Raw genomic sequence first — 16,957 nt, forward strand, 5'->3', positions numbered from 1 at the left:
AGACACACCAAGAAGGAGTAGACGGTTGGAAATAATCAAACTCAGAGCTGAAATCAATCAATTAGAAACAAATAAAACAATTCAAAGATCAATGAAACCAAGAGCTGGTTCTTTGAAAAAATCAACAAGATCGACAAACCTTTAGCCAAGCTAACTAAAAGGTAGAGAGACACCAGCCAAATCAACAAAATCAGAAATGAAAAGGGGGACATAACTACAGACACCGAGGAAATCCAAACAATCATTAGGACTTACTTCAAAAGTCTATATGCCACAAAATTTGAAAATCTAAATTAAATGGACAATTTTCTTGATCGATTCTACATACCAAACCTGAATCAGGACCAGGTAAATCAATTAAATAGTCCTATATTCCCCAAGGAAATAGAAACAGTCATCAAAAGTCTCCCATCCAAAAAAAATCCCAGGACCAGATGGTTTCAGAGCAGAATTCTACCAGTCCTTCAAAGAAGAGCTAATTCCAATTCTCTTCAAACTATTACACAAAATAGAAACAGAAGGAACACTACCAAACTCATTCTATGAAGCCACAGTCACCTTGGTACCTAAACCTAACAAAGACCCAACAAAGAAAGAGAATTTCAGGCCAATCTTCCTTATGAACATTGATGCAAAAATACTCAGCAAAATACTTGCAAACCGAATACAAGAACACATCAAAGATATCATCCACTATGAGCAAGTAGGCTTCATCCCAGGTATGCAGGGGTGGTTCAATATACGGAAATCCATCAATGTGATCCACCATATTAACAAACTGAAAGAAAAAAAAAAAAAAAAAACACATGATAATCTCCCTAGATGCTAAGAAAGCATTTGACAAAATCCAACATCCATTCATGTTTAAAGTATTGGAAAGATCAAGGATACAAGGCACATATCTAAACATAGTAAGGGCAATATACAGCAAGCCTATAGCCAACATCAAACTAAACAGAGAGAAACATAAGTAATCCCACTGAAATTAGGGACAAGACAAGGATGCCCACTCTCTCCATATCTCTTCAATATAGTTCTGAAAGTCCTTGCTAGAGCAATAAGATAGTTGAAAGAGATCAAGGGGATACAAATTGGGAAGGAAGAATTCAAAGTATCACTATTTGCAGATGATATGATAGTATACCTGAGTGACCCCAAAAACTCTACCAAGGAGATCCTACAGTTGATAAACACCTTCAGCAAAGTGGCCAGATATAAAATTAACTCAAAAAAAAAAAATCAGTAGGCTTCCTGTATACAAAAGACAAAAGGGCTGAAAAAGAAAATAGGGAAACCACACCCTTCACAATAGCCACAAAAGACATAAAGTACCTTGGTGTAACCCTAACCAAGCAAGTCAAAGACTTGTATGAAAAAAATTTCAAGTCTCTGAAGAAAGAATTAGAAGAAGATATCAGAAGATGGAAAGATCTCCCATGCTCATGGCTTGGCAGGATTAACATAGTAAAAATGGCCATCTTACCAAAAGCAATCTACAGATTCAATGAAATTCCCATCAAATTACCAACACAATTCTTTACAGACTTGGAAAGAAAATTCTCAACTTCATATGGAATAACAAGAAACCCAGAATTGCTAAAACAATCCTTTACAATAAAAGATCTTCTGGAGGTATCTCCATCCCTGATCTTAAGCTGTACTATAGAACAACAGTTATAAGAACTGCATGGTACTGGCATAGAAGCAGAATAGTGGATCAATGGAACCGAACAGAAGACCCAGACACAAACCTACACACTTATAGACACCTGATCTTTGACAAAGATGCCAAAACCATACAATGGAAAAAAAGATAGCATCTTCAACAAATGGTGCTGGTCTAACTGGATGTCTACATGTAGGAAATGCAAATAAATCCATACTTATTACCCTGCACAAAACTAAAGTCCAAATGGATCAAAGACCTCAACATAAAACCAGACACATTAAATCGGTTAGAAGAAAAAGTGGGGAAAACCCTAGAACTCATTGGTACAGGAGACAACTTCCTGAACAGAACACCAACAGCACAGGCTCTAAGAGCAACAATCAATACTTGGGACCTCATGAAACTGAAAAGCTTCTGTAAAGCAAACAACACCGTCATGAAAACAAAACAACAGCCTACAGATTGGGAAAGAATCTTCACCAACCCTTTATCTGACAGAGAGGGAATATCCAGTATATACAAAGAACTAAAGAAGCTGAAAAGCAGCAAACCAAGTAATCCACTTAAAAAATGGGGAACAGAGCTAAACAGAGAGTTCTCTGGAGAGGAATATTGAATGGCAGAGAAACACTTAAAGAAATGCTCATCCTCATTAGCCATCAGGGAAATGCAAATCAAAACGACCCTGAGATATCACCTTACACCCATGAGAATGGCCAAGATCAAAAACTCAAGTGACAACACATGCTGGAGAGGTTGTGGAGAAAGGGGAACCCTCCTACACTGCTGGTGGGAATGTAAACTTGTACAACCACTCTGGAAATCAATCTGGCGCTTTCTCAGACAACTAGGAATAGCGCTTCCTCAAGATCCAGCCATACCACTACTGGGCATATATCCAAAAGAGGCTCAAGTACACAAAAAGGACATTTGCTCAACCATGTTTATAGAGGCTTTATTTGTAATAGCCAGAATCTGGAAACAGCCCAGATGCCCCTCAACTGAAGAAGGGATGCAGAAATTATGGTACATATACACAATGGAATATTACTCAGCAATGAAAAATAAGGAAATCATGATATTTGCAGGTAAATGGTGGAACCTGGAAAGGATCATCCTGAGTGAGCTGTTCCAGAAGCAGAAAGACACACACGGTATATACTCATTCACATAGACATATAACATAGGATAAACCTACTAAAATCTGTACATCTAAAAAACTAATCAAGAGAGAGGACCCTGACTAAAACGCTCAATCCCCATCCCAAAAGTCAAAGAGGTTGGACATCAGAAGAAGAAGAAAACAGGAAACAAGCTAGGAACCTGTGATATAGGGTCTCTGAAAGGCTCTACCCTGCAGACTATCAAAGCAGATGCTGAGACTTATGGCCAACTGTTGGGCAGAGTGCATGGAATCTTATGTAAGAAGTGGGAAATAACAAGATATGGAGAGGATGAGAACTCCACAAGGAGAGCAACAGAACCAGAAAATTTGAACACAGGGAACTTCCCAGACTCATACTCCAACCCAGTACCATGCATGGAGATAACCTAGAACCCTTGCGCAGATATAGCCCATGGCAGTTTAGTGTCCAAGTGAGTTCCATAGTAATGGGAAGAGGGACTGCCTCTGACACAATCTAATTGGCCTGCTCTTTGATCACCTCCCCTTGAGGGGGGAGCAGCTTTACCAGGCCACAGAAGATGACAATGCAGCCACTCCTGATGTGATCTGATAGACTAAAATCAGAAGGAAGGAGAGGAGGACCTCTCCTATCAGTGGACTTTGAAGGGACATGTGTGAAGAAGGGAGAGGGAGGGTGGAACTGGGAGGGGAGGAGGGAAGGGCTTATGGGGGATACAAAGTGAATAAAGTGTCTTAATAAAATAAAATAAAAGAGAGATGCAGAACTGTTATTTACACACATTTAGAATTTTTTTACACTTAGACATGACTATAAATGTTGTCTCTTACCTTGTTGGGAAAATTTTGCTAATTCTTCTCACTGTTGCCACAGATTGGCATTTTTCTCCTTTTGGATATTGTGACATACTTTTATTATCAAAACATTTTTTTATTTTTAAAATGTATAATTGTCACTGAGTTAAGTTCAGTTTATAGACTCTGTGTACACTTCATTTTATTAAGTAAAATATTAGAGCACTCTCTTTTCTTCTGTTCAGTCTTCCTTCTTGAATATTTCCATCTCTGCTCTGTAGACAGTGTGGATACATTTTCCTTTACCTTAATACATCTTAACGAGCACAGCTTCCTTAAGTCTTTCTATGCTCACTATGTATTGGGTCCTGTTGATGCAGGTATATGTTGATTGCCCTGCTTTGTTTTTGTTTTTACCTATCTTTTATAGAAGAAGTACAATGGCATTCTGGACAAGGTGAGTGATGTGTTGTATATTATATCGCAGTTCTATCGCTGATTAATTTGTCTGCACTCACACTGTCAGTTTTGCATTAGCTAAAATCTCAGCTCAGTCCTTCCATCTTGTAGCTGAAGTCTGTTCCATTCATACATGTCTCACTGATTAGCCAGATCGCTGTCTAGAATGTGAGGAAGACCCTGGGAGCTCACTCTCTGCCTGTCTCCTTGTATGGTAGCCTCCTTACAGTGTTCTGTGCTGTCATTCTGCCATTGTGTGTTTTAGGCCAGAGCTGGGGTATTTCATCACAGATTTGCCATGCCACATGGCCTCTAACTGTAGCTTGCCCTCAGGCTTCTCCCTTTACAGCCACAAACTCTCACAGTGCCAGGGACCACATCTGCATATGACAATGGCTGGCATAAGAAAACAGACATGACTTTTTATTTATCAATGAGGTTGCCAGAGACCTTCCTTTATGCCAAACCTGTGTCATATGTCCTCCTTAAAACCAATCCCCAGCAAAGAGGATGGTGTGCTATGTTTGGCTTAGTGAGTTTAGTGGCATGAGAAGAGTGGGCTTCCTAATAAGTCAGTGGCACTGTCACAAAAGAAAAAGCTAGTAACAGGTCTGAGTAGACAGCCAACCGTGCCTGCCTGCTGCAGAAACTCTGCATTGCAACATTCCAGGAGATGCTTTTTACACAGACGAACACAGGAATTGTGGGCCTCACAACTGTGCAATGTGTTGCTGCTAAAAATTAATTACTAGATAATTTTATAAAAGTTGAGCAATTTCTGAAGGGAGAAGTCAGATTTAATTCCATGTAATGGTGGAAACACTTAAAGAAGAGTAGGGACAGTGTTGTGGAAGAATTCAGAGCATGTTTGGCTGAATAGAGCTCAGCTGACAGGGAGAGTTCCCAGCACCACACTGACAAGGCACAGCGGCAAAGGTCTGCAGCCTCAGAACTCTGGAGGCAGATGTAAGAGGATAAGAAGTTCAAGGTCATTCTTGGCTGTCAGATTGTTCAAGAGCTGTCTGGAATACATGAGACCTTGTCTAAAATAAAAAAGAAAAGAAAAGAAAGAAACAAAGAAGAAAGAGAGAGAGAAGGGGAGGGAGGGAGGAAGAATGAGAGAAAGAGAAGAGAGAGGAAGGAAAGAAGAAAGAAAGAGTGTTCCACAATGTCTCCCATATATTGGAATATCTAGTTCCCAGGTCATGGAAATGTTTGGAAAGATGAGGAGGTGTGGCCTTGTAGAAGGTGTGTCGCTGAAGCTGGGCTTTGAAGTATCAAAAGTCCATACCATTCCCAGTTAGTAATGTGTGGCATATATCAGTACTTATAGGTTAAGAGCTATCTAAGTCTTGAGCTTTTTTTCATCAAATAAATTTTTTTGGTGGTACTGAAGATTGAATCAGGCCTTGTCTATGCTAGATAAGTGTTCTAATCATTGAATTATACCTTCAGCTTTTTTTTTTTATTTCCTCAACAACTCCTAATGATCTATTGGCTGATTTCTATTCTCCTTGTATAATTTTTATAGTGCTGGAGGTTGAACCTAGGGTCTTATACATGCAAGTACAATGCCATGGAATCCATATCTCCATATATATTGTTATTTGAGACAGGATCTTAACTTGCACGGGCTGACTTTGGATTTGCTATGAAGGCCACGTGGCCTTACACTTGTTACCCTCTTGTCTTTGTCTCTCTGTTCGCTGTAGTTACAGAGCAATGCCACCAGATCCAGACTGAAAAGTCCATGTTTACCAGGCTTAAAGTAAGACTAGATGTCTAGCTAGAGAGCATTGAAAGATTGTGTGTGTGTGTGCGTGTGTGTGTGCGTGTGTGTGTGTGTGTGTGTGTGTGTGTGTGTGCCCATTAGTGCTTCAATAACTGGACTAAGTAAGGGAAATTCTAGCAATATGCTTTTAATATGAAAAACAGGAAAATAGTTCTCATGTGATTTTTAGCTATAGAGAGTGTAGTTGAAGTAGTCAAAAAAAATAGCAGCTAGACAAATTCTGCACTAGTCCATTTACAAATGAGCATGATTTCACTGGTTAAAGGCAAAGACTGCTGCTTTCTCACAAATTAGCCAAAGGAACTAAACTCATTTTCCCTCTACCAACCAAGATTTAGTATCAGACTATTCCAACCTCCAGTAACTGCTGTGGGAACAGAGAAGCCAAGATCTATAAAAGCTTACTGTCCAGCTACCCCAGCCCCCATTAACCCAAAAGGAATGCAGAGCAAGGACTTGTACCTCCTAGTGGAGAGACATGGGCTGTAAGATGGCACAGTTGTGAATTCCTGGCCTTAGTTGGGATTCAAGGGTCTCATCGGGATCCTCCTTAGGTAGCCTAATAGGTAGCCTAATACATTCTCATGTGTCAGAAAGCTCAGTCTTCTAAAAGCACCCATGGCAGAATGCTGAGAAGTGTCCAATTCTCTTCATGCTCAAGACACTGAATACTGAAGTGTGTCTTTTACTCCTGCCAGCTTCAGAGCCCAGGAAAGGGCGACTGCTATCCTGGAAATGGATCCTGTCTTTGGTGTGTGGAAGGCTGAAACCTTATTGTTTGCATATCTGGAATACACAAAGAAGATTAACACCAACTTGTCTGTCTAAGAATTTGCACTCACCTTTCCCAGACTCACCTTTTTTAAACCTGTAAAGTAAGGGCTGGAGGACAACAGGAAGTCCAGTCTTTTCAAGCCCACAGGGTGCAAGTGCATCATTGCCTAGGACAGTAAGATGAGAGAGCAAATGAGAAACAGTGTCTGCTCTGGGTTGTATTAATTTCTAGGAAAATCAATGGCTTATTGAGTTCATGGAAAGACAATGACCAACTTCGCAGCTATCTCCACGTGTATTTCTTCTTGAGATATTTTTAGCATGAAATAGGTTTAAGCCTCCTTAAGATTTAGATGCACCTACTTCTCCATTTTAAAATAATTGTCTATAGATGAAAACAAAATATTCAAACAGTAACAATAAGTGTCCCAGAAAATGACACAATAATTTCCTATTCTCATTTTCTAAAATAAACTATAAATATATGTTAATATAATATTTTTCATTTCAAAAACCATTATTTTAGATATTTGTAAAGATTCACAGTAGGAAATATTTTAAAGTTTTATAGTTAAATCGAAAGGAAACTAGTTTTTATATTGATTTTTTATTCTTTGACAGTTTCATGTGTGTATAGACTAAATTTTAATTCTTTTAACCAGTATTACCATAGAAAAAAGTAACTTTAATATGGAGATTATTTTAACCACAACTTTCTAGAAATTTCTTTTTTACAGGCGTAATTTCAACTTTACTAAGTTCCTTTCATTATTTATGAAACTATTTTATCAAACCTGTAACAATCAAATAATTGATTCTTTGGACCTCAAAATTCATTAGGTAAATAAAAACTTCATAGTCTTTGATCCAAATGTAACTCTCCACTGTATATTTCAGCAACATCAACGTCCTGTTATCATTAACTTTTTTTAACAGTCAAGGAATCTAGCACATCCCCAGGCGAACACTAGGTGTTTTACAATGGGCTTTGTACTAAATTGCACTTCCTTACAATCTCAGACAGACACAAAAACACATTATCACAAACTGATTACTTGCTATGGGAGGTGTGTACTCCAGGCTGAGGTCTGCACTGTCTAACAAAGACAAAATCCATCTCAGACGATTCACAGTAAGAGAACATAAACCATGTTACTACTTACAAAGCTGCACAATTGAAACAAGAACAAGGGATGATGTTGACAAACCAGAAAAGAAAAGGAACTAATGCAACTCCGTGATCTTAAGTAGCAAGCGAGGGAAATATTATCCTACCTACCTCATGAATAGCTGCAGACCTGGAGGAAGAGTCCTTTGAAGAGAATTGTAAACCTGGAAGGACACAACTCAGACTCCTGGCACTAAGACAAAACAAAGTATAGGAAGAACTATCATGCGTGCTCTCTGTGTCTCCTGAACTCCCCACTGATGAAGCCATCTGCCAGAGGAACACTGGAGAGGTACAGCTGTCAGCACAGAGCTGGGCAGAGAAGAAAGGGAATGGATTCTCAGGAAGAATCCAAAAAAGTCAGCACAACAGCAATTGCATTTGCTACACCACAGTAACTTTTCTGTCATCAGTAATTCATGGGAAGCACGTCTTCCGTGCCTAATTCTATTGAATAGGAGCAAACCTTGTCAAATTTAGAGTAGGCACATAGGCTGGAAAGATGGTGCTGCGGTTAAGAACACCTATTGCTGCCACAGAGGATTTGGTTCAGTTCCCAGCTCTGTTGTGGCAGCTCACAACTACCTGTAACTATCTCAGGAGATGCTCTTTGGTTTTCAAGAGTTCTCGCATTCATGTAGTAAATATATATATATATCAAGGCAGGTTCTTCCACATGCAGCACACATGAATAAAGAATATTAAATAAATCTGACTAAAACTTAGAAAGTAAAGCAGATGGGTTAGGGAATTTTTATCAGAAAATAGTTAACATAATCCTTTAGAGCGCATATAATATCCATCCATTTTTCTGGAAGCAGAAAGAAAGGAGAGAGTATCAGCACTAATTGGCAGAGATTTTGCCCAAATCCTAAGTCTGGAGGAGGATTCTGGAGCCATAATCACAGAGTTGGTGATGACCAAACCTTAACCCTCCGTGAAGCCAGAGAAGAGAAGTCAGTTTCCCTTGGTTCCTCTGTAGACAAAGACAGCATAAGTAATTGACAGGATCCAGATCTCTCCAAATGCTTTCTAGGTCCCGAGAGATTTCTAGCTTTCCAATCCCTAATGACAAAAACAAAAATCAAAGGTTCATCCATGTATACATGTGTGTGCACTCTTTAAGAGTTAAATCATCTTATCTTCTTTGTTGGATCTAAAATATTGACTACAGACTGCCAGGACACAGTAGGTACTCAATAAACATCTTAAATTAAAAAAAAAAAAAACAATTGAGAAATTATATAAAAAAATAGCATACTGTGAATATTTTCATGTCAGTGAACCAAAATTATAAAAAAAAAAAAAACATAATTTCCAAACAAAACATTGACAAGTGTCATACAACTAAGAAACCTAGAGGACTTGACTTGGCAGGAGACATAGGTCTGCAAAGGGTGCTGGAAGCCCAGAGCTCTTCAGAGACCTCATGACTCTGTCAAGAGAAGGCTCCCTCTGCCAGCAGCAGGGAGTGGACAGGCAGCGGCTTTGTGAAAATATGTCCTCTGTGTTTGGCTTCAAGACCCAGAGTCCAGCTTTCTGGAATTGTGATAATTTACGTAAGTATATTCCAAAATTCCAAGACAGATATTTTTCTTACAAATGATTCTATATTTCTCTCTTACCCACATTTCCATTTCAGTAGTAGATCATTGGATCTTTGAAAATGAGAGAACAGAAAATTCACCTTAGTTTCAAACTTAAAAATAATTGTTTATAAAAGTGTAGAGGCTTTGAAGTGCCACACTGCTTTAGGAAAATTTAACATGACGGTACAAAGAATTAACTCAAATTAATAGTATACGTTTCTAAATGGTATCATCAATTGTGTTGGGGAACAACGTAAAACATCTTCTTGAATCCCCCAAGCCCCGTGAATATCCTGAAAATGTGTGGTGTGTTTCTTTTGAATGTGCTCATTTCATATGAAAGAGTAGGCTTTACCAAAACCACAAAAACATTTATTTTATTTTGTCTAATCAGCTGATAGTTAATAATTCAACACTAAGCTATTTTATTGCTTTTCTCTGGCTAATCAATTGTAGCAAAGATATGCAAAGATATGCTGGTTTTCCATAACTAAAGCCTCCTAAGATTCCTTATCTCTTCCCTTCTGGCAACTCAGACATATTTGAGTGAGTAGGAGATGATAAGGAGAAAAACAGAGAGGAGGGAAGCAAAAGAAAATAGGTAGATGGGTGTGGCGAAGCCTAGGGTCACATGCAAGGCCTGTGGCCAGCACTCCCAGCTCTTCTGTCACTTAGTGACTTCAGTCAGGCTACAAAACCCAAGAGCTGTCTTCAGTTTCAGGCTGACCATTTTCACTTGAGAAACCAAAAGTCCAAAAGACATTTTAGTCATCCAAACTTTGAGGATCAGCATGACACCACAAACAGAAAATTCCACATCTGACCTCAAAATCGATGTTACAATTGAAATAGACACACATTAAACAAACAAATAAATAAACAAATAGGTCTGGATTGTTTGTGCTTGTGTACGAACATGTGAGTGGGCTGTATGGAGTGTGTAGCGTGAGCTGTACACAGGTCAGAGACAGGCTTCGTCTTGTCCTGTGGAACTCTACCTTATCCCCTCACCCGAAAAGGCCCAGTGATGCTCCTGTCTCCACAGCCACACCAGGGGGATCACAGGTCGAGAGCCATGCCTGTCTTTTCTTATGTGTGTAGGTGCCAGGTCTTCCTCTTACATAGCAAGTGCTTTTACCCACACACTCACCTAATTTCCTAAAATATTGAATAAAATGACCTTTAGACAATATATATGAAACATATTTGAAACATAAATTTCACTCTTTGACTTGGAATCAGCCTATAAGTGATCTCAGTGTATTACAAATGTTTAAAAACAATTCAACAACTCTGAAATGTAAAACTTCCTACTGGTTTATAGGTGTTACACTCCTACTCTCTGTGAGGTAAAAAAAAAAAAAAAAGAAGAAGAAGAACTTCATTTCACTTGAAGCTCTTACTTTGAAAGCAATAATTATAAACTATTGCTTCTATACTTAGCTCAAACGGAGTTGAATGTGGCCATCGTTTCCAGCTGCAGCTTTGGAAGAAAACAAACAGAAAGCAGTTCCTTCCTACTGGCATTTCCTATATACAAATAGGAAAACAGGGACACACTCCCTGAGGGCTGTACCACAGGCTTAAAAAAATGAGACCTGCACGTGTCCTAACTGTCAAACAGCCTGGCTGACTTTTGACCTGATTTAGCGTTATTGGAAGCAGCTTACCGACACTGCCAATAACATCTCACATAATAGAACACTCATCTTGTAACTGAAGCATGAACGATGATGAAAACACAAAGAATCCAGGAAATACATGCTTCAAGTGTAAACTGCTCAAAGAGAATAGTTACTAAAGGGTCTGGAAGAAGGCCCTCATGGCGCCTCTTTTACACAGAAGTGCCACATTTGAGAAGTCTTTAATGCTTTCTTCTCACGATCTTGCTTTAAAGGTCTATAATTTTTCAGATCATCACATTTAACAAAAGTTTACCTCTCTTTCTTTCAATAAAGATTTAGACTAATATCACTGGATATGCTTAGGCCATAGAAACAGAGCATGCCTTCCAAAGATCGGATGAAAGAGACAGACAGCCTTTTAGAATAGTAGGTACCATTCTAATCTGAAGCTTGTTCTTCCCTTTCAATCTTAACAGAGAAACAATTAATAAAGGAACCCATTAAGACCTGATTATTGCAGCTAAAAAAAAAAAAAAAGGAAGGTAGAATTTCAGTCCTTTGAAGTAACTGAGAATGATTCAGGCCTCATTACAGAGATATAATCTACGTTCATACATTTATGTTAGTGATTCAAATCTATTGGGAGAGATTGGATTCCGTTAAATAGCGCATCTTTCCTGTGGAACTTTTCTCAGGCTTTCTGGGGCTAAACTAAGGGGTGACTTAACAATACAAAGTGGTGGGGGATTTAGGGATTCCACTGTGCTGTAGAAGAAAGGCAGTACAGAGAGGAAAAAGAAGAGAGATATAATCTAAAAAGCTATGTCAGCTTTTCCTTTGGGCAGCTTAGTAAATGCCCGCCCTGTCATCATGCTGTACCGAGGAGAGGCGAAAAGACTCCAAAACTCTCAAACATTGCACCTGCTGCAGGCGAGTGTGGTACGAAAGTTTTGAGAATGTTCTTTATACCTCGCTTTAAGTAAACTTAAAGTAACTGAAAGTAGGTAAACTTTTAGCTAGACAATCTGAAGAGCTTTGACTGAAACAGAAAGGTGGTTGTGTGTGTGTGTGTTGGGGGGGGGTGCCTGAAGGAGTGTCTGATGTGAATAAAAAATAAAACCACTCAAGTTGGCATCAGTAGTTTTGTTGTCCAGTGTTGAACACACACACTCACTCAACTAATTAATTCCTGTGTTTCATATTTTTTTTACAGAAGAATCTTCATTGAATGGTTTCATCAAACATATTTTTTAATGCAGTTTCAATTAGTTGCCAATTCAAACAATTGGACTCCTCTTTCTATGAGGATGCAACTTAAATCCCTTAGAAATTATGTACTCTTTCACTCATTTGTCTGCTCAGGTATAAGCTGTGAAATAGGAAATTGAAATTAACACTGTGGGCTCATTTTTTCAATATCCATGCTTTAATTAAAGAAGCAAGACTTGTTTGACGCATGCTCTTTATTTGCTTAACTTTTCAATTAATAGCTACAGAAATCAGCTAATTATATTAAAGTTAGAAATTTGCTGTGATGTTCGTCACAGTGCTGAAATCTTTTGAATAAGCGTTGCAATGAGTTATAAATAATGTAATTAAAATCCTGATTCTGGTATTAAATAGTCTATTTCAAAGGCAGTGAACACACAGAAATATCAGAGCATGCATTCATTCAAGCTATTCTTCAAGTCACTAAAATGTATTTGGGTAATTATTAACAGTGTCTATCTCTAGAACTCTTAAATTTTAATTTCCTTTCCCCTGTTCCCCAATGAAGACTAAAACTGACTGCACATGACAGGGTTTCTGGCTTGTGTGTGCAAGCTCCTTTGTAAATTTTTTCTTACTCACTGCTGCAGTTTGTCTAATTCTGAAGTTCACCTTGAAATGTCTTGCGTCGAACCGTGTGGAAGCGCCACTGCCCTGAATGGAAAGCTGTAAGATACTGACTATTTTGCTTAGACGGAACACAGATGTCCAACTGCCCCACACAGCAGAGTGATATAAATTCATGCAGTCCTTTAAGCTAGTCATTCCATAGTTTAGGTGTTTAAAAGACCTGACCCTCTGGGACTCAGAACCACGTCTTCCTCAGGTAGAAACGGCTTATCACAGTATTTCCTTCTTTGTGCCTTTTGGTTCTGGGCAACAGCTTCCTGGTCTTGTGTTAACTTCTGTGTCTGGACTGAAAGCTTGTTTCTGTGAGCAGAGGCGGAGCTGGGGCTGGTGTGTGCAGGAGAGTTGGTGGAGCACTGGTGGGTAGCGAAGCTGCGTGGTGAAGTAGAGCCCTGTAAACACTAACTCTGAAGGTTGGTCGGGGACCTCCTCTTTATGGTAAAGTGCAAAGGAAATTGCATAGAGAAGAAAACAGGCAGCGGGGGATTTGGTCAAATTGTGTGATAAAAATCTGTGATCGCAGGAAAGTGCACAGGCTTTGAAGTCCCTGCGTGATTCTGTAAAGGACTCATGTTAGCAATTAGAAATCAGTAACTTGGGTCCCTGATTTCATTTGCGCCAAGAGAGAGGTGATGTTTAAGGGTGACAATAAATCTCACTGAGCTTAAATAGACAGAGAGGGCCAAAGTGTGAACTTTTTACTTCAGCGACGGAAGCGAGAAATCAATGATTCATTAAAACCCGAGACCTCCTTGGAAGCTGGCAGGAGAGGAGGAAACGAAGCTAGTTCATTATGTCTCCCTTTTCCACTTTAGCTCCTATCAGTTTATAATCTGCTCTCGGGGAGAATTTGCCCTGAGCATCCTCTCCTGGCTTCTCCCCAGCCCTCTTCCCTGCTTCTGGGACCTGGAGAGGAGAAACACACACAAACACAAAAGCCAAGCTCCAGACTCTACTTTCACAGCCAAAAGGAAAAGAAAAGAAAAAGAAAAAGAAAACTACGCTGGAAAACAAGTGAGCAAGGGGCTCCCCGGAGGGGGGTGGTTCCCGCCTGAGGGCAGCAAAATTCGGAAAGCTCGCGGACAGCTCGCGCTGGTGGCCAGCGCTGTGAGCACAGGACGCTGGAGCAGCAATTAGCCGCAGCTGCAGGCTGCGGGGCGGCTGCGCCCGCGGAGGCGGCGAGGAAGGGACCCGCAGCCCCCAGCTCCCCCCACCCGCGGTCCCCTCCCCCCCTCCCTTTTCCCTGGCGTTCCCAGCAGCTTAGGGTTTCAGATGTCCCACCGCCGTTTGACCCCCTCCCCCCCTTCTCCACCCCTGCAAATGAGGTTTGACCAGCAGAGGCAGAGCCCACCTCTGGCTGAAAAGCACTGACATTTAGACTCCAAGCTTCAACCTGTTTACAAGCGTCTTTCCTCGGGACTTGGAGGTGGAGGGAAGGGCCAGCCGCCAGCCGCCCCCCAGACAAGAAGTGGCTTTCGGGAGACTTCACATCAGCAGGCACCACCAAAAAGAGAAAGGAGAGAGAAGAAAACAGCAGCGCCCGGGCAGCCGCCTCCAGTTCTGACAACTCCAGAGACACACTTTTTAGAGTGGCCAGCAGGCTGGGACTCCGCAGAGAAGGGCCAGAAGGTGCCAGCCACAGAGGGGCGCAGATGTCTCCCTGCACCCCCACCCCACCCACTTGGGGTTTTGTTCACCGTGCTGTCATCTGTTTTTCAGACCTCTTTTGCATCTAACATGGTGAAGAAAGGAGTGAAGAAGAGAACAAAGTAACCCCCACCCCCCGAGGAAGGCGAAGAGCTCTGGTGACCAACACCGCCAGTTCCTACTGCTGTGGCCACCCACGTCCAGGGTTCACCCGGAGCCTGGAGAGACAGACGCAGGCGTTGGACCAGAGCACGGAGCGAGGACAGGCAGCCGGCCCTTCCGAGGAGTTATGGATGTTGGTGCCCCCGCTTCTGGCCAGATCCGTACCCAGAGGGAGCTAACCGATAGCCACCACCTCCAGCTGTCTGCTCGCCTCGCACCAGCTCTTACCCTTCCAGTATGTTCCTTCTGATGAGACAATTTCCAGCGCCGAGAGTTTCAGTACAATGTGGAAATGGATACTGACACATTGTGCCTCAGCCTTTCCCCACCTGCCGGGCTGCTGTTGCTGCTTCTTGTTGCTCTTCTTGGTGTCTTCCATCCCTGTCACCTGCCAAGCTCCTGGTCAGGACATGGTGTCACTGGAGGCCACCAACTCTTCTTCCTCCTCCTCCTCTTCTTCCTCCTCCTCCTCCTTCTCCTCTCCTTCCAGTGCGGGAAGGCATGTGCGGAGCTACAATCACCTCCAAGGAGATGTCCGCTGGAGAAAGCTGTTCTCCTTCACCAAGTACTTTCTCAAGATTGAGAAGAACGGCAAGGTCAGCGGTACCAAGAAGGAAAACTGTCCGTACAGTAAGTAACAAACGCGTGCTCCCCTCCTTCCAATTATCCACCCCCACCCCACGCGGGGAGTGGGGGGGGCAGAATCTGTTCCAGATGTGGCCAGCTAAATATTTATGTCCCCAACCCCTGTAAAAGGATGCAGTGGAATACTTTCACACTAAATCAGCCCCCCCCCCCCCCGAGTGTATGCTCTGCGCAGCCTTCCCTCCACCACGCAAGCCTCCTCCACATCCCCTGCCACCCTGTGCCTAGTCTCTAGTTTACCACTCAGGGACCACTCCGGGTGCCCTGGAGTTGCTGCTAGGCGATGCCCCATTCTGTCTCCAATACCTTCCCCCATGGCATCCCTCCCTTCTGGAAAAGGCTCAAGTAAACACATTTTGTTTCCTTTCGCTGGCAATCTTAAGAGTTTTGGGACAGACTACTCAAGCTGAAAATAATTATTCACTGTCAATTACAGGGGCTTTATGGGAACTTTAAAGAAGAAAAGTCACTTCCACTGTCTCTTTTACCCCACCACTTCTAGATAGACGCCAAAGAGTTTTTCCTGGTTTTAATTTTTCCCCCTCTGTTTGGGTCCCTCATTTTGGTTTGAGTGATTGCAGTCCGTGGAGTTAGCTTCTCGGCAGCACCACTGCTGTTTGTCTCCTGCCTGGTTCTCTTGGTAACCTGATGCCCACGTCTGCATTGTCAACAGCATATGCGCTGCTTTGTGGTGTCTTGTTGTACTGTTTCTTCTGAAACCTCTCATATTGCAGAGGCATAGTCCTACAGCATTGTAAACATCTGGGACTGGATTCACACAGACCTCACACAAATTTCATTGTCATTCTTTTATTTTCAAAGTAAAAGCCCAAGTCTGTTTTCAGGGAAGTATCCCATAGGACGAGGCTGTCTCCCCAGCACACATCCAGCAGGGGATCATTGGATCTCTTTCTCTCCTTTTTTTCCTTTCTCTCTGGTCTTTTTTCCATCCTTCTGTCTTGGGGGAGGTTTCCGGGGGGCTGAATAAGGGATGGAAGAACAAGGAAAGAAGGGGGAGTGGATACCGTGTCTCTTCCTGAATCCTTTACTGGTTACTTTCAAGTGTAGAGACTTTTTCATCCTCTATTGATTTCTGTTTGAAAGGATCCCAAGTCTGTGCAATGGCACACTGAAGAGAGTAAACAATGACATTTAGACATCTTTAGTGGCCACTTGGCTTTATCTCTGTGGTAAATCCCGAGGCACCCTTCAAGGGGAACTTTTGCGTTAGTTCTTTGGGAACTGGCAAGTAAGCATAAATATGTGAGTCACACATTTCAGAATTTTATTTATTTATTTATTTATTTATTTATTTATTTATTAGTGTTCCAGGTCCTGATGAAAATGACAACTGATCAGAATAAAGCGTTTTATTTTCCAATAAAGATTACAGGAATTAACACTTAGTTCTCTTCCTGGAGGACTTACAAACACCCAACGTTAACTTTTGCTCCTCTCCACCTGCTTTCACCGTAATGTCTTGTTAAAATTAGCAATATGTTTATAAGCAATACATTTGCAGAACCATTTGAAAGTAATCTGTGTTAGGTTTAGTATTGGAAATATTAAATCATTCATTACATGCATGTATG

At 41.3% G+C, this 16,957-nt stretch overlaps 1 protein-coding gene and 1 long non-coding RNA gene across 3 annotated transcripts in view; one reads left to right on the forward strand and one right to left on the reverse strand.

Annotated features, from left to right (window-relative positions):
- The window catches only part of LOC132649162 (uncharacterized), a 47,798-nt gene extending 38,834 nt beyond the window's left edge, over positions 1-8,964 (reverse strand). Inside the window, exons 1-2 of the long non-coding RNA XR_009587600.1 lie at positions 7,913-8,964; positions 6,717-6,800 (exon numbers count right to left, since the gene is read on the reverse strand). This is a non-coding gene — a long non-coding RNA (uncharacterized LOC132649162). The remainder of the gene's footprint in view (positions 1-6,716; positions 6,801-7,912) is intronic.
- A 4,856-nt stretch (positions 8,965-13,820) lies between these two features.
- Positions 13,821-16,957, forward strand: part of Fgf10 (fibroblast growth factor 10) — an 81,108-nt gene continuing 77,971 nt past the window's right edge. The window contains exons 1-2 of one of the 2 annotated variants that reach the window (XM_060372332.1): positions 13,821-13,925; positions 14,631-15,350. In XM_060372332.1, the coding sequence (XP_060228315.1) occupies positions 15,005-15,350 (346 nt within the window). In that variant the 5' untranslated portion in view covers positions 13,821-13,925; positions 14,631-15,004. Of the gene's footprint in view, positions 13,926-14,253; positions 15,351-16,957 lie in introns of those variants that run through there. The other variant, XM_021640347.2, reaches the window with a different exon arrangement.

This window comes from Meriones unguiculatus, chromosome 19, assembly GCF_030254825.1.
Source record: "Meriones unguiculatus strain TT.TT164.6M chromosome 19, Bangor_MerUng_6.1, whole genome shotgun sequence".
NCBI classification, from domain to species: domain Eukaryota; kingdom Metazoa; phylum Chordata; class Mammalia; order Rodentia; family Muridae; genus Meriones; species Meriones unguiculatus.